The sequence below is a fragment of the Syngnathus floridae genome, chromosome 6, assembly GCF_059516105.1.
Source record: "Syngnathus floridae isolate MCC-2025c chromosome 6, RoL_Sflo_1.0, whole genome shotgun sequence".
Classification (NCBI taxonomy): Eukaryota; Metazoa; Chordata; class Actinopteri; order Syngnathiformes; family Syngnathidae; genus Syngnathus; species Syngnathus floridae.
This window is the reverse complement of record NC_142418.1, coordinates 10,114,792-10,135,621: the sequence shown is the minus strand read 5'-3', so window position 1 is coordinate 10,135,621 and position 20,830 is coordinate 10,114,792. Positions and strand designations below refer to the sequence as shown.

Here is a 20,830-nt window from a genome sequence, read left to right as displayed (position 1 = left end):
GTGATGAAAAATCACTGATAAAATCCATCCGTCCCTCCGTCTATCCCTCCATCCGTCCTTCTGTCCCTCCGTCTGTTTGTTCATCCATCAATCCATGCATCATCATAGTTTCCTTCGGATGGCCATTAGGACTTTCAATGCCTTATATTACACACAGTATAGGTTACACAACAAACTGATGAATAACTGGTTTTGAAATCAGAGACTCGTACAAACTGTTCAGATATTTTAAAAAGATGGATGTAATACAATTTGATAGCAATATTTCAGTATGATGTGGTTGGCCGTATCTGGCCCCTGGGCCTTGAGTTTGATACTTATGATCTAAAAGGTACTGTGATGCCCCTATTACAATATTTATTAGCCTTATTGTTGATGTTAAAGTCAAACCTTTATAAATAAATTTAAATAGTTATTATTATTATTATTATTATTATTATTATTATTATTATTATTATTATTATTATTATTATTATTATTATTATTATTATTATTATTATTATTATCATAGTACTAGTAGTCGTGTTATAGAACTGGAGTCGTCGTACGCCAATCTAGCCGCTGATCTTGTAGCAGCCTGTAGTTGTCGCTGTTCCATATAAAACAGAATAGAATGGGGAATTACGCGTGGGAGAAGAAGTAAGAACGTCACATCCGCGTACCACAGCCGAAGGTAATGTTTGCTTTACATAATTTTACATTGGTAGTTATCACATTTGCACTGGCAATTGCAGCATTTTCTGTTGTGCTTATGCCTCTCGCTCCAAGCTACTACGTGCGCTAACAAAATCTTTCGTTATGATCTGACGTGTCTGTTTTTTTTTGGGGGGGATAAATGTCGTTTGTGCAAATACTAAAATTTAAATAACAAAGGTCAAATCAAACGGGGCACGGCGGTTTGCCCTTCAAAAATATCTTTCAACAACAATTTTGAATCTCGCCTTGTTAATATGTGACACACCAAAACATCCTGACGAAAAGTACACAATGTTCTAATGAGGCTCACACTTAATATAAATCTAATACTGCTTTAAAAATGCACTCGTCATCAGTACACATTTTTCTGCATGTAGAAAATCCCCAAAAATTAGAAAAGGGAGATTTACAAATGGCATAAATAAATCGATAAGTACAGGTTAAAAATGCAAAGTTTAGGTTAATGAAATTAAAATCACTTTTGAAACGTGTATACTGAATATCTAAAAAGAATTATTCACATCAGAATACTTAACAAGTTAAGGTAGTGAGAATGAATTATATGGATTTTACAAACAGATCCTAAAACTCAAACAAAAATATAATACACAAAATTTCAATATTTATAAGACAATCATACAGTTTCAAACATGGTCAGATAGATCGTTTTCTGTTTTTGTAAATTGTAGATTCAAACAGTGGGTGTGATTTAATTGTCTTGTAAAAGTTTCAGTGTTACAGTCAATTTTGTTGTGTGATTTTAAGGTTGTTCTGGCATGCATTCATGCAGTTACCTGGTCGAATAATTGCAATGTAATTTAAATGTGTTGAATATTCTGTGGCATTTCATCGTTATTGAATAAATGAGTTGTGTTTATATTCAATTTGAGCGATATATTTTATTTTTCAACAGATGTCTTATATCCATAGGATGATGTAATTTTTACTAAGGGGTCACAAAGGTGTTATTAGCATCTTGCTTATGTTTCCTCTACTTCTTCATAGGTGATCAGGACACGGCGTTGATTTCAGCAATGTTGCGCCTCATCACCGCATCATTGTGCCTTCAATGTCACCGTGTGACATTTTTACCTTCAAGCTTCAGACCATGTGTGAGCCTCAGCTCAGCAGAGAACCAACAGACTGTGGAGGCTCTGTATGATCTCTCTGTTGACATCCAAAAGGTGAGAAAGTTTAAAAGCTGGGTCTTGCATCAGAATACCGCATACACAAAGGAGGTTGCAGATTTATTAAAGGGCCTGGGTGCCTCAGGGAGCATCATTTCTCAAATCTTAACGGTTTACCCGGAGGCTGTTCTCTGCAATCCAGACCAAACACTTGCACAGAAAGAGCTCTGGACGTCAGTGTGTCCCAACCAGAAAGAACTGGTTCGTATCATAGAAAAATTCCCAGCCTCCTTTTTCACCTCCTCAAGTCACCATGACAACCAGCGCAACAACATCACTTATCTTCAGAGCTTAAACCTCAACAAGCGCATGATCACCAAGCTCATGGCCAGTGCCCCGCAGAGCTTCAGCCGTCCAGTGGAGCAGAACAAGGACATGGTTCGCACCCTCCAACAGACCTACCGGGATCTGGGAGGAGATGAGGCCAACATGAAGATCTGGCTTCAGAAGCTGCTGAGCCAGAACCCCTTTGTGCTCCTCAAACCGCCTGAAGTGTTGAGGCAGAACATGCTCTTCCTGCAAGACAGAGGTTTCAGCACTGGAGAGCTCCTCTACCTCCTCTCCAAATTGAAGGGCTTTGTTATCGAGCTGAACCCGGACAGCATGCACCGCACCCTGAACTACTCCCAGGACATCTTGGGCTGCTCCGAGACGGAACTGCGAGACATTATTGTCAGCTGTCCGGCATTGCTTTACTATCCTGAAGATACTCTGGCTGAGCGCTTCCAGGGGCTACTCCGGGCTGGAATCAGCATGCATCAAATTATTCAAACGCCGACTGTGCTGGAACTGACAACACAAATAGTTAATTATCGCATCCAGAGATTGAAGTCACGTGGTTATGACGTCAGGACTGCTAGTCTGGACGTCCTTAATGGAACTAAGAAGGATTTTGAGGTGAGCTTCGGGAAACTACAGCTATGCAGTGCGAGACCACTTTTTAACCCTGTTGCTCCTTTAAAAGCAGATGACTGATGCACGTTTAACAGACACTAAGAACAAACATGAATTAAACTTTGAATGCCAACATGTTCTCATCAAACTAGTTGTCTATGTGCCTTTATTTATTCGTATTTAATCGTTACAGACAGACTACCACCACACAATGTAAGCTTGATAACCTTTAAGATTAAAAGAACAAATTAAATAGGATTGCGAAATGCGGAAAACAAGTGGACATAAATATTGGGACACACCTGGAGGAAAGAAGAAGGTTCTGTGTGTAATTTGTTTTTGATTCATCACAACAGTGTTTAATAGGCTGGCGATCAGGATGATTTTCACACCAGTCATCCAAGCATATCTTGTTGTGTGCCCTGTGGACAAAAAGGAGTCTGTAGAAGAAACGATAGTCTGCATCTTGACTGCCAATGTCCTCTTCAGCACGCTCTATTGAGCATTAGTTCAGGGCCGCAGTCGCTGTATGCATTGCATGGAATGTAATGCCAATTGAATGTCTCCATGAGACATTCAAATAAGTGAAATTGAGAAAAAAAACCCTTGGTTGGATAAAGATAATGGACTCACTTTCGTAACTTATCAAAGTGAATCTGTACTTTTTTTCCTCAGTCGCTGTATACATTCCATGGAATGTAATGCCAATTGAATGTCTCCATGAGACATTCAAATAAGTGCGATTGAGAAAAAAAAGCCTTGATTGGATAATGGTCTCACTTTAGTAACTTATCAAAGTGTGAATCCATACTTTTTTCCTCATGCAATATAGCCAAGTACATTTTTCATGGTGCTTCAAACCGTTGTGATCTTTGGGGATTGGTGACTTTGTTTGCAGGAGAAAATTTACATTAAAAAACAAAACAAAACAGCAACAACCCTCTTGTGTGGGATCAGATGGTGTATGTTTGATAACATTTTTGTTCAAACACTGCTGCTGCCCAAATGGAAAAAGAATTGTAACTAATCCCCATATCACATTAAACTTGCACCCCTGAGTAATGTGTTTGTCAAATGTATGGTTGAGTTTACAGGAAATCAAATCATTTTATTTGCAACCTGTGCAAATGTCTCATTTTATCACAATGTTGTTGGTGGAACAGCTCTCAGACACTTTTATAGTTATTTTACAGATGGGGACTCTTAATTATGACACCATTTCACCTGGAAAATTTTCTGTCATTATCATTTTGAACCAGAGCAGTGCTCTTAATTTGAGTTGGAAATGATTTTGTGTCACCTTCATCCAGTGAGTTGTTTCGAATGTGTTTTGCAAAATGGACTGTAACTACTTGAATTCACTTAAAAGGACTCAAGCCCATATGGTTTTGCTTTTGAGTTAGGAAAAAATGCATTCTTTCTTAGTAAACAAGTGGGACAATCTTCGTTATATTTTGAAGGTGTGCTGTTCTTTTTATAACCAGCCAGCTCCCTTAAAATATGCATCCTAGCACTTTTGTTTCCCAGCTTATGAATCAAGAAAGAAAGCAACGACTAGAATGTCCAGACGGAAACATAAAGGCGACATTAACAACTTCCACTTCCCATCTGCCGCCGTCGTCATCACTCAGCATGACTGTGTACTCATGATGATAGCCGCTGGGCAAGTGAGTGCATCTGCTGATAATGCATGTGAGCTCAGCAGATGGATTCTCGAATAGGGATCATATTGAGACCATTCACAACAGCAAAGCCCCAAGGGGGCCTGAGTGATGCTTAACGTACACTCATCATCTGACTAATTCTACACATTCTTTAGTTTTGGTCGAAGCCATTGTTGTGCACCCGGGGCAAGGAATGAGTTGTTCTCCTTAGTACATTTTGGAGCTGCCAATGGAGGCCCATGACAAAGACTCCACAAAGGCAAAGCCAGCTGGGTTCACTTGTCCTTTGCTGACTGCCCGTTGATGGCAAAGTCGAGCCAGAGAGGTTAATAAGGATGAGCATAAATTGTCCTTTTTCATTTCCAACATGGCACAGGTTGATATTAGTCGCGCGGAACTTATTGCCTTTATGGAGCATATCTCAGCAGAAACAAGATGACATCTGCAATTAAAAGCAATGAATTTTAGCTGAAGTGGGAAAGTGCATGGAATGTGGTAATAAATACACCATATTTGAAGTGGGTTGATATCTTTTAATCTTTTGTATTAAGTACAGTCTTCAGTCAAACTCTGCAGTAAATGTTATGTTAAATGTATTGAACTGTATGCTGGTTACTCTACTGTAATGTAGCAAGTGGTAGGGAAAAAAAATAGATGCGGTCTCCCTTTGCAGATATAACAAGCTTCACTTTCCACAAGACATTGTAGACATCACACAGACATTGCTGTCTGAATTGCTTTAGAATCATCCAGAATACATTTATGAGGTCAGACGTCAGCGATGTAGGACGTGAGGGCCTCCTAGCTCACATTCTTGCTCATTTCAAAGGAAAAGATGTTGGAATCAGAATTAATTGCCCTAAACGTCTTGGTGAGATAAATAATTAAGTTTAGTTCCTTATTGATGACTTAATATAAATGAATAGAAATGTGTTTGTGTGTGGGTATATGGGTTTCCTGTAAGAATGTATATCCTATCTCAAGTTTGCAATTTACACTTGAGCTACAGTTTTTGTTTAGTGCTTTGCCTCCCTCTAGTGGATATAAACTGCAATTACAAATTCGTTAACCTAAAGCGGCACCAAAAAAAAAAAAACATTTTGGTCTAAAGTCACATGTTCTATAACATTATTCACAGTAGTTTTAAATTGTATATTTCATGAGAGATGCAACAAAATTCTTAAATTGTACAGCAGAGAAATATGACTAGCAATGGGACAAAAATAACCCTCTGGGGCTCTGAACAAACCATTACTAAAATCCGTGATGAGAACTATTACCACACACAGTGACATTACAACAACATAACAGACATTGACATGGTCACTTAACCTCATTGGTGTCATTGAAAAAATTCTCTTCACATCTTTGTGAAGCTTTCTTCTTGAATACCTGGAATTCATATTTAATGCCATTCTCCTCGTGGGTTCCACTTGGCACTCCAGCAAATCTTATTTGGGGACAAAAAAACAACAACAAGAAAAGTAACCAATACACGCAGCCTATAAAAAATATCAAGATGACATTATGTTGAATAATGACAATTAAACTCTATGGACTATATAATGAACTATTTCACTCTCTATAAGTGTAATGGCCAGATACTCCAAAATGTACTATTTTTGTCATCCATCCTTAAGTGAATTCGGCACTGAGTATGAATTGATTCAAATATACTGTAAAGTACAACCTTTGTATGTAAATGCAACAAGTAGTCATTCTTGTGTTTATGGTCACACAGGAGAGTTAAAGAACAATCGAGGATGAGAATACGCACCTTTCCTGTTTTTTGAAAACTTGTGCATCCATCTCAGGGAAGAAAACATCACACTCAAATTCAGCCATAATATCTGTCAGGAAAACCAAATCGCACCAGGGATGATCCAGTGCATCCTGTAAAACAAACAGCAAACAAACAATGACGGCAACATTATGTTGTTTTTTTTAGTTTGTGGATTTTTCAAGAGAATTGAGCCTCACAAGAACTGGATAAGACCTGGCCTTTCATTAACCATAAAATGTACCTTGTAGACCCGATTGCCTCCAACAACCCATATGGTCTCAATCAAGTCTGCAAGTGGATACTTTGCAGCCAAAAGGACAGCACTCTCTAGGTCTTGACAAAGGAAGTGGGCATGATCTGGGACTGTCCTGTGAGACAGATGTAAAAGGAATGAAACTGGAGGTACAACAAACGAATAGACAGTATATGGGTAGTTCTCCAAGAGTGATGTTCAATTCTATTGTGAAATGCTGACTCACTATGACAGTGATTGATTGATTGATTTATTGATTGATTTTACTCGACAGCTCAGTGCTTGGTGCACAGGTACAACATGATGCAATGGAGTCAACATCTCTTGCGAACAGAGGGGTGAGTGAATCATCTATTTATTCAGAGCACATGGCAGGCAGGTTTGTTTTAAAGCATTATTATGAGAAGTATTTTTACCTCGTTTTGAACATGTTTATTTTTTGGCTCACATGTCATACTTTTGAACCACATTTCAGAGAACCACCCATAATTTATAATGACTGCCTCTGGCAACCAAGGTCCATCTTGACCATACGTGGTCTCTTCTCTGTATGAAGTTGTACTCACTCCAGTGTTTCACTCAGTACAGCATGTAAAGCATTAGCCATTGGGAACATAGACTGAGGGTTGGAGAACCAAGACAGTCTGCCCCACACCAACATATTGAACTTTCCTGTAAAAAAAATAAAATAAATAATAATAATGATGAATATTAGCATTTGACTTGATGTCTATCACAGATCTAAATGCTAAGTGAAAACATGTTAACTTATTTTACAGCTAAATAATCATACTGCATTTACTAATTCATAAAAAGATCAATATGAACTGTTTTAATATGAAAATTAATGTAAACAATTGGATGACTCAGGCGTCACTTGTTATTTGATATCAATCTACCTTGTTCACCTAAACGGAAGGCAAGACTAACCCTTTTAGTAACTATACAAGAAACTATGTAAATGTTTAACGATACAAGAAACTATGTAGTTATTCGCTAAATTTTAACACATGCATTGGTGCAGAAAGGCACAAAGTTCCAGTTACTTCAGTTCAGAATTGTAGATTGAAGTTGGCATTACCTGGTTTTGAAACTTGTGTAACATTGTTGAGAAAGTACTGGAACTCAGATCTGCAAATTTTAAGAAGTCATGGAAAACAAGTTAGTATTCTGAGGCTTCAATTTTCTTTTTGTACCCAAACATGTTCAATGGTTTAGATTTGGCCATATTCCATTTTAAAAGGCTAAAATTACCATTCCTAACCAGTATGTGGTCTTATTTTAGAATTGTAATGCATGTACACATACATATCCCTGCTGAAGCTGATGTCTCCATGACCCGACCCTGGATAAGCGATAGATAATGGATGGATGGATGGATGGATGGATGGATGGATGGATGGATGGATGGATGGATGGATGGATGGATGGATGGATGGATGGATGGAAGATGGATGAATGAACATATATACGTATACAATTTGGTAGTGACTTCATAAAACAAAGCCCCACAGTACAGCAAGCAAAATGTAACGGGAGAAAATGTGAAACATATGCTTTTTTTTCCCCTCCATTGAATGTGAGAGCAAACACATGACAAAGCCACAATCATTTTATGATTAAGGATTAATCTTTTGATATCTACAGGGACATTGTGGTCTGGGTACACGAGTTTCCTTGCCAGAATTGATTCTCAAAATATTGCAGCCTGATCTTCTGGTCAAATCTGGCTTCTGTCATTAAAAAAACAAAAACAAAACCGGTTTTGTTATTTATGCTTCAGGTAAAATAGCAATGTCATGCAGCCCTACCAGTTAGTGAAAATAATTGTAGGTAACAAGACCCAACAGAGCTCTGTTGAGAACCGGAAATACCTCTTAATACAAACACGCATCTTAGAAATTGTTTGGAATCATCATTTGGAGAGGTGTTAAAAAGCATACCATATAATGTAGTGGTATACACTTATGTTGTGGGTATGGTCATGGTGTAAATAACATACATTGTTTATACACCCATTTTCTGTTTCAACACTTAGTATTGTGGCTGCAGTGTAGAACAGCACAGGTAACCTGTAAACTACAAACACAATAATCAGAAATGGTTTTGACAGTGGCCATTATAGCGTGTCGTTTTGTGATGCAATAAGCATGACGCTGCACAAGTTTGTGCCTCCCATTCAATGTTACTACAATTTTTATATATAAATATTCGAAGTACTCTCTCTGCACAGTCTGTCAATATCTGTGCATCATCACACGGCTTCAAGAAACATATCAATAGAGGTTTAAAATTCTGGAAAGTGTTTTAAAAGAGTTCATCTGAGTCCATAGAGTCTTACGGTAATTTCCAGGGCAGTGTGCCATTTTTTCCAATGCCTCTGTCTTTGCACGCCGCTGCGATGACGCGTACAGGTTTCTTTTGTACTTTGACTTTCCGCTGATCCTCTTCCATCTTCAGTAACCCACACTATTGGTGTACCCAAAAGAAGTTCAGGTCTGATTCCGAGTTTAGCTCAGATCCTGTTCTGATCTTGCCTGTTAACGCCCACCGAGCTCCATTTGCCATTGGGTTAATTCGCAGAATGTGGAATTTGTGCACAATGGTGTTTGAGCATGCGCTTTTCATACTTTGTGGGCGCACACTTCTGGCGACGGCAACTCAATGTAATGTAAAATAACACATTTAGCGCAATTAAGAAATTACCTGTTACCTGTCATTGTGATAAGCGATTAAAATACAAGAGTTTTTGACTTGGAGGTCACAATGTCACTTTATTTCCAAAACAGGTAGCATCTGGTCATTCTTTATACAAAATAAAATAACAACATAAAAATAAATCACGTCATAAAACTGCACGAGTTTGAGACATCAGTCAAGTTTCTGTTACGGTTTGGAACATGTATTCTTCATGAAAAACATTCATTTACATTCTTTATATACATACAGTATCTGTAATGGTGTTTTTGGTAAGATACACACGTAATCTGAAAGATCAAATACATATTTATAAAATATCTTGGTCGGCACAATCAGGAAACTTGTGTAAATAAATAAGGTGACAGAATCTCGTACAGTTCAAAGAAATACAGTCACATTAAAATTACTTTGCTCCAGGTTGTTGTGTTATTTTAAATTACATGAGCTTAATGTGGTGGCACACTGGTTTGCGGGATTCGATTCGGAGTCTGGGCTTCCTGTGTGGAGATTGCATGTTCTCCCTGTGCCTGCGTGGGTTTCCTCGAGGTACGCCAGTTTCCTCCCACATTCCAAAAACATGCCGATTGACCGAATTGCCCATTGGTGTCAATGGTTGTTTTTCGAAGTGAGCTTTCTGATTGGCTGTCGACCAGTTCAGTGTGTACCCAGCCTACCGCCCTAAGACAGCTGGAATAGGTACCAGTGCGCCCGTGTCCTTGTGAGGGGAAGCATTTCGGAAGATGAATGAATATTAGCTTAATACGTGTGAAAACAATGGACCATACAAAGTAAATCGTTTCTTAGTTTAGCTCACTTAAGGAAGTTAATGTGTTGACAGTGGTAGGGGTTTAAAATCTAAAAGCATGACAAGAACACTTTGTTATATACATATAGGTCATGGTTTTCATATCGTCGGCCACATACATACTTGCATAAGAAAGGATCATTGTTAGAACATCCACAGGTATTTTGTGTTGAGTTTTTTTTCCCTTTAGCTTACTTGTTCACCCATCTGGTTGAGGTTTTTATTACAATATCTGTTAAAAAAAAAAACATGTCATCACAAAATTTAGTTTTAGACAATTATGCTCTGTGGCCGATGATATGCAGATGTGTAACTGACTGTTTACAAACCAATAGTCCTGTTGGGGAATGGACAACAATGTTTTCTGGCTTTGTGAAACGATGGCCTGGCAGCCCCTGATGTAACAAGACTAAGGTACAGACTGTCTGTGGGAAAAGGCAACCAGACCAAATTCACTGAATGTCTAACTTGGAGATTGGTTCACGCTAACAACAAACGTGCTGTCTATAATCAAATTGCATTTACAAAGGGTACTTCTCAAAACAAATCCAATAGTCAGTAATGCAGGGACCTGAATTCATCACTCCCCAGCGCGACTCCACTGAGGGCAGTTTCAGTTCCAGTAAATTCTCAGTAGCTGAAGGCACAATGTGGTCTTGGGGGGGGGGTGATTGGTTGCCATTCAGGTTGACTAGGGTTGTTTTGTATTCCGTCCTTTTCAAGACTATTTGCTTGGCCTTAGGGATTTGGAATGGTTCTTGGTTTGGCCTTCTTCATTCCGTCGCTTATGCCTCAATTGTCCTCTATCTGCATTCAACTCACCTATTGGGAACAAGCACATCACACATAAGGAACAAAAGACATTTGTGCGATATCTTTGGGGTTCTTTTGTGTGTATGTGTGTGCTACAAAAGCACATGAGGCTATAAAGCCCTTTTGGGAAAAACAAAGGCATGACTGTAGACAAATTCAATGTACGCTACTGGACCTTGTTCTGTTACACCTGTTGCTTTATACTTATTACAGTATACTGTTAATGCACATAAAGCTTTCGGGGTGGGCATAGAAACAATGCATTCAATATCGATTATGTGAAAAGATCTTGTGGCAAAATGGAGTGCCCTATTTGGCTGCAATTATCAGATGTGGTGTTGATTCGCTCCCCTTTTGTTTGTGGGATTCTGTTAATTTATTGACTTTTAAACTGATCGATAGGAAATATGTTGGTAGAATGTCCTACTGTTGTCCAAGATATAAAAACAGACTGTATTTTACGAAGATGGTTGGTTCCTTCTGATATTTTAAAAACAATCTGTCTATAAATGTGTAAAATTTAATGTTTTCTCATAAGAATATCAATCAACTGTGAAAAACTGATCGTCTTAATTTGATTGCAAACGTGCAGTTATATTTTAGACAACATGCTTTATCAAATGTTAAGGACATGGTTCGAAATATGTAGTAGGGATGCCGTCTACGGCGCAAACACTCCACCTGGTTGATATGTCCCCTTCCGGATTGATGCATCTTCGGAGGAGCCTTCTGGCCCTTGACTAGTTCTTGGGTTGACTCCTCCCATGTTGTCATTTGTCCCGCTGTTGGGATTATGTGGGACTGTTGCCAGCAAACCTGAATGATCAGCAATTTAACCAGAAAGCGCAAAACGATTTAAAAAGGTCCGTAATTCATCGCACATTCGTATAAAATCAATAAGCAATGTACTTGTTTGGAAAATAAACAACACATTCAGAATCATCCAATGGCACATTTTCTAAAGTGCTTGCCCTCATTGTGACAGTCCAGAGAAACTACCGTAGGTAATGTTAATCCCGTCCGAATGCAACCCTCAGTAAAAATGCATGTAATATTTCGTCAAATCCTCTTTTAAAATAGTTTGCCGCACTTTTAAGAACATGAAGGTGCTTGAAGGCGCACTCGAATTTGCGGGCAGTCAAAAATCCCCGACATTCTTTACCATACGTTCTGAACGCATATGCCAAAGACCAATGAAAAGGCTTCAAAGGTCCACAACACTTGACAGAAGCAGAAAACCTCTTATTGCTTTAGGTAATGTAACCCCACCATTAACCTATTCTACTAGATAAGGCAGTATTTCACATAGTCATTTTTAATTCTTCTTCTAATTATTAATTAGTCTTCTTCAGGCCGTCAGCGTGTGGAAAACAGGAAGTTACGTAGCACACACATGCTGACACAAGGTGACGGCTGGGCGTAAACACATTTACTGCACCCATGTTTAGTAACATTACAGAGATTTCGAGTCCCGTCCAAATTGAACATTTCTATGACAGAGGTCAGATGGTAAACAGTGATGACTCTGCGTACCCCTCTAAAGCTAATCCCATCCAAATAGGGCTTATGATTAGGTGTAGTGGAGTTACCCTTACATAGTCCGCTGTAGGAAGAAAGCTGCTGATAAATTTGCTTCATCCGCTCTATGTTGACACGGCTGGCTTCGGCATGGTTCACCATGGGCTTTGGGTAGTGGACCCCAATGACACACTTGGCAGCCTTCTGTAGTTCATCTGGGGCATTCCACGGATCGTAGATATATTTGGCCGGAAACCCTCTCAATATGGGCAAATAACGTCTACAAAAAGAAATGAAAAAATTCAGGTTAACCTGACAGGCTGGTTGGTCATTTTACTCTTGAGAACAAATTTGTACTGGTACTATAAGTTTCAAATGTTGCAAAATGTAGGTTGTAATCAGTGCATTATAAAAGCATCTTGAAAAATTGGCTTCCTTATGTTGGCTCAAGAAACAGAACAACATTCATCTGTGAAAGTGCAAATTCAGAGAACCTCTACTCACCGAATGTAGTCGCCGTTAGGATCCGCACGTCGCCCAAATCCCACGGGGCAATAACAGTGGAAAAATTGCTGGAAAAAGGAACTGCAAGAAAGCCACATCCAGCTGCCTGCGTTTACACTCCAGTCCGCATCTAACAGCAACTCTTCAAACACCTGGCAGGATGCAGTCACGGTTCATTTCGGAAAGGAGCATTTACAAGCGAGCTTTGTGTGCTTACCTTCATGCCTTCTTCCCAGCTGATCCAGAGGTCGCCCCTGGTGAGGAAGCAGGACACAGCGTGTCTGGCCAAATGGTGGATCCAACCCTCCTGCCTCAGCTGGGTCATAATGGCATCTATCCAAGGAAAGCCTGTCCGTCCCTCCGCCCATTTGGCAAGCGCCTCTTGGTTTCGTTCCCACGGTATCAAGACACATACAGGGTTTCCCTCCATCTTATCAAAACAAGAGTTGTTGGTAGCGGATGTGTAGAAGAACTCCCTCCATAGCAGTTGGCCATACAAGGAAAGCGGCGGTGTGCTGCTCTTTTTCACCTATTTGACAAACAATTTTTTTTTTTTTTTAAATAACCTCGTCTCGTGATGGGTTCTATTCAAAGACCAACAATAATTCCCTCATTACCCTCATGTACAGGTCAGTAAGCTTGAAATAGAAGAGTCGGCAAGACAGGCATCCAAAGCGAAGGTAGGGGCTGAGGCCTGTAGGACTTGCCAGGAGCGAGTTGGCGCTCATTCGAGGACGTTCAAAATTTGCTACCCATGCCTGCAAACAGGCACAAGGTCATCCACAAGGCAGGGAGAAGCAGAGGATAGAAAAGTGATTTTCCAGGACAATTCACACTTTTCCAGGACATTTTTACCCCCCTCCTATTTTTCATGTGTTTTCCATGACTGAAAAATTGATTGATCATTTTCCTGTTTTTCTAGAAGGCGGGGGAACTCTGTTTAATCAAATTTGGATCTTTTGTGCAGTAATCAGTCTTATTAAATGAATGGGTGTGAATACACAAAAACTAAATCGGCTCTAAATATAATGCATATGATACGCCCATATCTAGGTCCAATAAAAAGTAAAACTTCAGGTTAAACTGTAAATTGTATGGTTTGTCCACTATGATAAAATAGTGAGCGTTTTGACATGTTTGACCTGTTTTGGTCTTTGTACCTTTCTCTCAAGATGTCTCTCTAGTCTTAAGAGGGCTTCTGTTTCTCCACCAGGCCAAACTGCTGTTGGTAGGCCCTCAGTCTCAAAACCTGAGGAAGATGCATTTATTAAAAATCTAGCAGCAAAATTAGACAAGCATTAGTTCAAAATCTTACCAAGTTCCTCCAGTGACGGCACCACAAATTTGTCATCATGGTCCTCACTGATGGGTGTTGCGCAATTTTTGAGAACTTCCAACGTGATGGTCTCTACCGGAGAGTGCACAGCATCCATACAACTGAGGAGTCCCTGGAAGCGCTTGTATGTAAGAGGAGGTTGACCACCATTAGCTTCTATGATCCTTTAGGAACGAAATTAAACACAAAATTCCTCATTATATTCAATCCAACATACACAAATGGAAAGTAACTACATTTGTGTTCGATCACTCACTTGTCTAGATCATAGAGGGTGTGCGAAACCTGCACCATGACCTCGACCCCCGCCTCGGTGGCTAGCTTTTGAATAGCTGCGTCACGTTCCTTGCCAAAAGGCTCTGAGTCATATTCATAGGATAAATGAGTTATCTGCCATTCCTGGAAAGAAAATGAAAATATATCCAAATTAATTTGAGACTTTAGAAATGTCAAAGATAGGGACTTCACAAAGTTTTCTCTGCAGTGTTGGAACAATTTATTTTACTATACTGTATGTTCCCGCCACTACATTTTTCCCATATCCAGAACCTGGTGGCTCTAATGTGACAAGGGTTCTTAATTAACTTTTACTGAGCATCATGCTGCAAAAAGATTTACAGAAATTACAGTAGGTTATGTGTCTGACTTGCCAACGACCATGTACACTGTGACGTTATGTGACATATTTTACATTGGTACATGTTTTTATTTTCCTCAGCCATGGACTCTTATGTCAAAAGGAAAATTGTAACATACAGTTGTGTTCATTAACACATCTAGTTGTTTGGATATAAAACTACTGTTGTAAAGAGTTTGGAAGCTGCATGCCATGTCAACTTACATGAGATTTTCAAATTCCCTGCAGATTCATACAAGCATCTATCTATCTAATCCATCTATCCATCTACCTACCAAGACAAAGCTGTGTGCAAAAAAACAAAACCAAATTGTACCCTTAACTGCTACGCCATCAACTTTGTTGCATTAAACCTACCTTAAATAGCCTGGGGAAGACATCCGTGGGTTGACCTCGAATGACAAAGAGGCGGGAGTTGAGTTTACGCAGACTGGCATCTAGATCCTCTAAGCACTGTAACAGAAACCTGCAAACAATCAGAGAGTGTCATATAAAACTGTACTTCTTCTGTTGAATAGGGTCACATCAACAACTTTATACCAAATATAAACAAGTGAGCAGCAAGACTGTTTTTTTTTATTGACACTGTTCTTTGCTGTATCGATTTGACAACATTAGTTGAAGACTCTAAAGCAGTGGTTCTTAATCTTGTTGGAGGTACCGAACCCCACCAGAGAACGTTACACGCACGCCCTCGTGTGGCTGATAAGTATAACTGCTAATCATAATGACAAGAATTGCTCCAGACTACAGAAGGTAAACTTACTAAAATCCATCGGGAAATAGAATGACAATTCGACAGTTAGTATTCTTCCAATAGAATAAGCAGATTGCCGCAAAGGACAAACTTACCTCCACCTGTTGATGCCCACGTTTGACGAACCAGCAAACCAAGGGTCCAGGATGTAGATGCAGCGTAAACTGTGGGCCCCTCGTATAGAATCCCTTAAAGACGGATTGTCGTGCAGCCTCAGTCCCTTTCGGAACCAGTGGATAGCATTGGCCACCATATTGACAGCGCACTACACGAATGCAGATTATATACGATGGGGGCGGGACGTGTGGGCTGGGGCAGCAGTTTACAGACGGACAAATCTTGCAATGCAAATAAATTGCCAAAGATGAATTAGCGCTTGTGCTCAAGTTAACCGAGCTCCATTCAATTCTCCACACAGTTATTTTTTCTGGGCAGTCGTGGCTGCATGTGTGTGGACAGCAGAAAACCACAGTACGCGAAGAAAATTAAACGCGTACACCAAAACAAATCCTTTCCCGTTGCGCTGTAAATACATCCCTGTCAATGTTGTTTCTGAAGGCGAGCATGAATCCGACATAAAATCCCGTTTTAAGTTTCAATGTCGTCCCCCGAAGCATGCGTCGTGTCAAACAAGTCATGCATTAAATCTAGAGACCTATTTGCAGATAAAAGGATTGCACGAAGCTGTCTTATGAGCCAGGTAAAGCTGTCCTTTCCTTCATTGTGTGTCAACATCTCCTCCCATTGGAATACGTTCAGCAAAGATCGCGACGCTGTGATTGGTCGGCACAGACTATTATGCAATGCTTTTGCTGTCACGTTTCAGTAGTGTGGTTTTCAGCCCGTGTTTACATGTTTTCTTTGAATGACTTTAAAACCTGCAAATCTCAACTCTGGTGGAATTAGCTGCACAGTGTGCGTAAAAGTAAAGGACTGAAGACCATGTCAAAGAAAAAGGAGAAAGAAACGGAGCAAAGCTTCACTGAAAGCAGCCAATCAGAAGGTTGGCGTTGGTAAATACGTTATACACAGAGGTACCCGGATAAGCACATGTCGTACCGCGCTGGCTCAAAAGACGTGCGCTTGATTTGTCGTCCAGTTCACGCCGATTTTATTTTAATCGTGACTAGAGAAATCAGTTACCTGGGTTGCGATTGCCTTATAATCATCAAAAAATGATCAGCATTATTGATAACTACTTTTCCAGCATCTTCATATTCATATAGTTCTGTACTCGCCTCCATATTTGCGCCAGCACCATGCTACTTTTCTGTAATGTGTAACTTGTTTTTTATATTATTTTGCACAGTACTTTGGGTGTTTTATAAATATAATTTGGCAATACTTAATATACTGTAGTTTTATTTTATTAAGTTTTGTTTTTTAAAATGGATGGAATATAAGTGGTTACACTGGTTAGCATGTCTGCCTCATATTTCGGAGGGTGCGGGTTCGATTCTACCTCCGGCCCTCCCTATGTGGAATTTGCATGTTCTCCCCGTGCCTGCATGGGTTTGCGGTACGGATGGATGGATGGATGGATGGATGGATGGATGGATGGATGGATGGATGGATGGATGGATGGATGGATGGATGGATGGATGGATGGATGGATGGATGGATGGATGGATGGATGGATGGATGGATGGATGGATGGATGGATGGATGGATGGATGGATGGATGGATGGATGGATGGATGGATGGATGGATGGATGGATTTAAGGGTGAGTTGACATGGTGGACAATTGGTCATTATATCTGCATCTAAGGATTAATGCTGCGACCTTCCTGTGTAAAGTTTGCATATCAACCTGAGATCAACCGGAGTCAAATTCCTTGTTTGGCATGCATAAACTTGGCCAATAAAACTGATTCTGATTCTGATATTATTCCCCATGCGTGCATGATTTCTTAATGTACTCTCACCAAAAACACACTTCTTCAGTTAATGCTACTTGGGAACTTCTTAATGTGAGTGGCTCCCAGTTTGGACGATTCCGAGTAATCAGGTCACGTTGCACTCCAAAATTTTAGTTGGAGTGTAAAAGGGATGCTTTATGCTTTGCTCAAGGGAATCACACGAGCGCAAACTCTGCATGGATCCATCCTTTTCCCTCTCACGTGGGTCTAAGTCTGAACAAAGAGATGAGCTACTGCTGCCCCCTTGACCATCATTCATCTCTTGCATACAACATGCTTTTGACCGAAAAAAGGACATGACATGCTCACAGATTCAAGGATAAGTCATTGTATTAGAGAACATTATTTGGGCATACAATGAGAACAATGAGCTCTAGTCCATAACCAAGAAGCAATCAAGTCAATGTACCATAAAAGTCCTTGAATGTACTATAAGACGATGCATGCTTTACAGAAACATGTCGACACAGTTTGCTCAGAATGTATTTTAACACACTATATGTATAGGTAGTTCCAAACTGGAATGACTACTTCCTGAATAAATTGTTCTGTGATACATTTATAATGGAACTGCAATATGAATAGACCGTATGCCAGAGGATAACTCAGAAAACGTTGCAGCAAAATAAGGGATATGTCCGAATCATTACTAAAGTAATGCTGATTTTTTTGTCCTCCTGAGCAATTAAAAATAAATGTAATTGAATAAAATGTTGCTTTTTATTATTGTGTGGCTTTACACCTTTGTTAAATGAAGAGATTATTTAAATGTTGTATTGCAGTTCAGATGATATAATTTGCTTATTTCACCAATTTCAGCGGTAAACAGTTAATAGACCTAATTTGATAACTTCATTATTTTTCATGTACAATTAACATCTTTCATATTTTTCCACTTGCTGTCAAATGGAAACAATGTCACATGTTCTCAGGGTTTAGGTAAGAACTAATCACAGCTCATGTGACGTTCACAAGCTGAGCCATGATTTGTCGTTCGATAGCAAGTAGCAGTAGTCAAGCTATTAACTGTGCATGAAAAGTAATGAAGTTGTCAAATTAATTATGAATAAGTCAAATCCAGTTTAAACCGATAAGGTGTACACACTGAAGCAGGGGTCACCAACTCTGGTCATTGTGGGTCCCTTTTCTGCATAATTTAGATGCTTCTCTACTCCAAGACACCTGATTCAAACGGCCAGTATCATTATACGGCTTCTGCAGAGCTTGCTCATGAAGCTGATCATTTGACTCAAGTGTGTTGGGGGAGAAAAATATCCACAACATGCAGTATAGGGCCCTGGAGGACCGGAGTTGGTGACCTTTGCACTGATGTTTCAACGACCTAACTAAATTGAGTTACCGCTTTGTGCCTTTAGAGGTCACTGTTGCTCCAGAAACATTTTCATCCCGTCCCTTAATTGTGAATTTTGCTGCAGACGAAAAAAAAAAGAAGCTCAGATTGTGAGCAATACTGCAATTTATGATATGATATGTATTATTTCCATTCAGGTCACATTTGAAACCTGAAGTAATGGTTAGACGCTAAAATCATGCAATTTCTAATTTGTATGAGTAAAACAAAAAATCCAGATAATAATGAAGATAACAAAAACAACTGATAAGAAGTATGCACGTTATGACTATAACTATACAATGTAAGCCATACAGCCTTTACAAGCTACCAAACAAAGCATACAGGTTAGAACCCAAAAGACATTACGTGCTACGAATGACCTTGGAAACACTTCAGGTCTTCTCATTAGCAGTAGGTTATCTCCACACAGACACAACGCTATATTACGTGTGTAGTAAATTATTAATGGTCTTGAATCATGTTACCATCAGGCGTGGGTCTGAAAAAGTATGTTGTAAAAGGCTTGATCCTTTTCCGTCCAAATTACCAAGTGTTAAATGAAAATTAATTTGAAAAATTTGTGTAAATGTATTTTAGCCTCGTTGTAATTTGGGAATCATGCATATCTCTGTAAATGAGTACGTGCCTATATTCCCATGCGACTGAGATATGTATCATGGGGAAAACAATGCTGATATCAGCGCATTTTTATTAATAAGCCTCACGACGCGCTTTATTAGTGACTTTCTATTGAGAGCTACGATTCCTCCAATTAGAAATAGTTATTGTTTAACATCGCGTGGCGATTGGCTGTCACTTGGCTCCATGTCCCCGCCCCCAACTGTCAAGCACTGCGCTGGTCAAGAGGTTTGACGGCTGGTGTACCGAGCTCTCACTCTTTTAACTTTGTATTCTACCGTCCAGAAAATTTCATTTCCTGCGCATGGAGCGCGCGTATGTGCACTCGTCGATTCTCTCCACTTTTTCTTTTCGCTATGAAGCACAATTATGGCAAGCAGTAGCAAGTCTGCAGCAACGAGGACCCTGGAGGATTTGACTCTCGACTCGGGATATGGTGGAGCCGCCGACTCCTTCAGGTCTTCCAGTGCGTCGCTGTGCTGCTCGGAGGCACATGGGGGGAACTGCTGGCAACTAACGGACTCCATGCACAGTCGAAACAACAGCCTGGACACTGTCAACACGGTCCTGGTCGAAGACGCCGAGATCCTGGAGTGCACCGGCCAGTGCGCTAAACTACCCGAGCTTGAGGATGTGCCGTGGAGCCTCGGGGAGGTGGCGAGAGCCTTGCAGAGGGACGAGGGAATGAGCGTGCAGACCCCATCGCAGGACGTCCTGCTTCGGCTCTCGGCGCTGGTCAGCCGGGCCCTAGTGAGGGTCGCAAAGGAGGCCCAGCGCTTGAGTTTGCGCTATGCCAAATGCACCAAATATGAGATCCAAAGTGCCATAAAGATGGTCCTGTCGTGGGTTGTCTCCACGAACTGCATAGGCGCTGCCCTCGGCGCCTTGTCCCTGTACAACATGAGCACTGAGGAGGACAAGTTCGGCCGCGGCAAGTCCGTGCGCTGCGGGCTCGTCTTTAACGTGGGAAAATTCTTCAGGTGGATGGTCGATAGTCGGATCGCAGCCAGGATCCACGAGCACGCGGCCATCTATCTGGCGGCGTGCATGGAGAGCCTCTTCCGCCAGATACACGAGCGAGTGCTCCGCAGTGCGCTGCTGGAGCGGGACAACAGTATCCCCAAGTTGAGCGTGGAGAGCTTGGAACAGGCCATCAGCAGTGATGCTGAGTTGTGGGGATCACTGCAGCATTGGCAACACCTCATCTGTGGGAAAAATGCGAGTGGTGAGTAACCGCTCGTGCATATTGAGTTTGATTGAGAAGGTTTCATAGCCACCAAGACGTGTACTGAAATCCTCAAAGGTTCAATGAGTTGAGGTGCTAAGTGCACTTGCAGATTTGAATGGGTTTTACAGTGCGTATAGGACT

At 40.4% G+C, this 20,830-nt stretch overlaps 4 protein-coding genes across 7 annotated transcripts in view; 2 read left to right on the top strand and 2 right to left on the bottom strand.

Annotated features, from left to right (window-relative positions):
* Positions 1–621: 621 nt before the first annotated feature.
* On the top strand, positions 622–2,925 carry mterf2 (mitochondrial transcription termination factor 2). The gene is made up of 2 exons (XM_088377911.1): positions 622–673; positions 1,702–2,925. Exon 2 carries the CDS (start codon positions 1,731–1,733, stop codon positions 2,856–2,858), a length of 1,128 nt encoding a protein of 375 aa, XP_088234037.1. The 5' UTR covers positions 622–673; positions 1,702–1,730; the 3' UTR covers positions 2,859–2,925.
* A 232-nt stretch (positions 2,926–3,157) lies between these two features.
* LOC148396461 (dihydrofolate reductase) lies at positions 3,158–9,087 on the bottom strand. Of its 3 annotated transcripts, none has more exons than XM_088377913.1 (7): positions 8,819–9,087; positions 7,559–7,608; positions 7,044–7,149; positions 6,466–6,592; positions 6,219–6,334; positions 5,834–5,891; positions 3,158–3,199 (listed from the first exon to the last, which is right to left on the bottom strand). In XM_088377913.1, exons 1-7 carry the CDS (start codon positions 8,929–8,931, stop codon positions 3,173–3,175), a joined length of 597 nt encoding a protein of 198 aa, XP_088234039.1. In that variant the 5' UTR covers positions 8,932–9,087; the 3' UTR covers positions 3,158–3,172. The 3 variants fall into 3 exon arrangements, with proteins under 3 accessions (XP_088234039.1, XP_088234040.1, XP_088234038.1); XM_088377914.1 differs by lacking the exon at positions 3,158–3,199 and adding an exon at positions 3,222–4,883; XM_088377912.1 differs by lacking the exon at positions 3,158–3,199 and having other exon boundaries at positions 4,954–5,891; positions 8,819–9,086.
* Positions 9,088–9,223: 136 nt separating this feature from the next.
* Positions 9,224–16,318, bottom strand: cry1b (cryptochrome circadian regulator 1b). The gene is made up of 11 exons (XM_088377910.1): positions 15,643–16,318; positions 15,148–15,256; positions 14,410–14,552; positions 14,133–14,317; positions 13,978–14,066; positions 13,435–13,575; positions 13,035–13,346; positions 12,818–12,969; positions 12,391–12,593; positions 11,477–11,611; positions 9,224–10,804 (listed from the first exon to the last, which is right to left on the bottom strand). Exons 1-11 carry the CDS (start codon positions 15,798–15,800, stop codon positions 10,707–10,709), a joined length of 1,725 nt encoding a protein of 574 aa, XP_088234036.1. The 5' UTR covers positions 15,801–16,318; the 3' UTR covers positions 9,224–10,706.
* Positions 16,319–19,627: 3,309 nt separating this feature from the next.
* abtb3b (ankyrin repeat and BTB domain containing 3b) overlaps positions 19,628–20,830 on the top strand; it is a 54,760-nt gene continuing 53,557 nt past the window's right edge. For both annotated transcript variants that reach the window (XM_088377908.1, XM_088377907.1), the window contains exon 1: positions 19,628–20,686. In XM_088377908.1, coding sequence (XP_088234034.1) covers positions 19,831–20,686 — 856 coding nt within the window. In that variant the 5' untranslated portion in view covers positions 19,628–19,830. The remainder of the gene's footprint in view (positions 20,687–20,830) is intronic.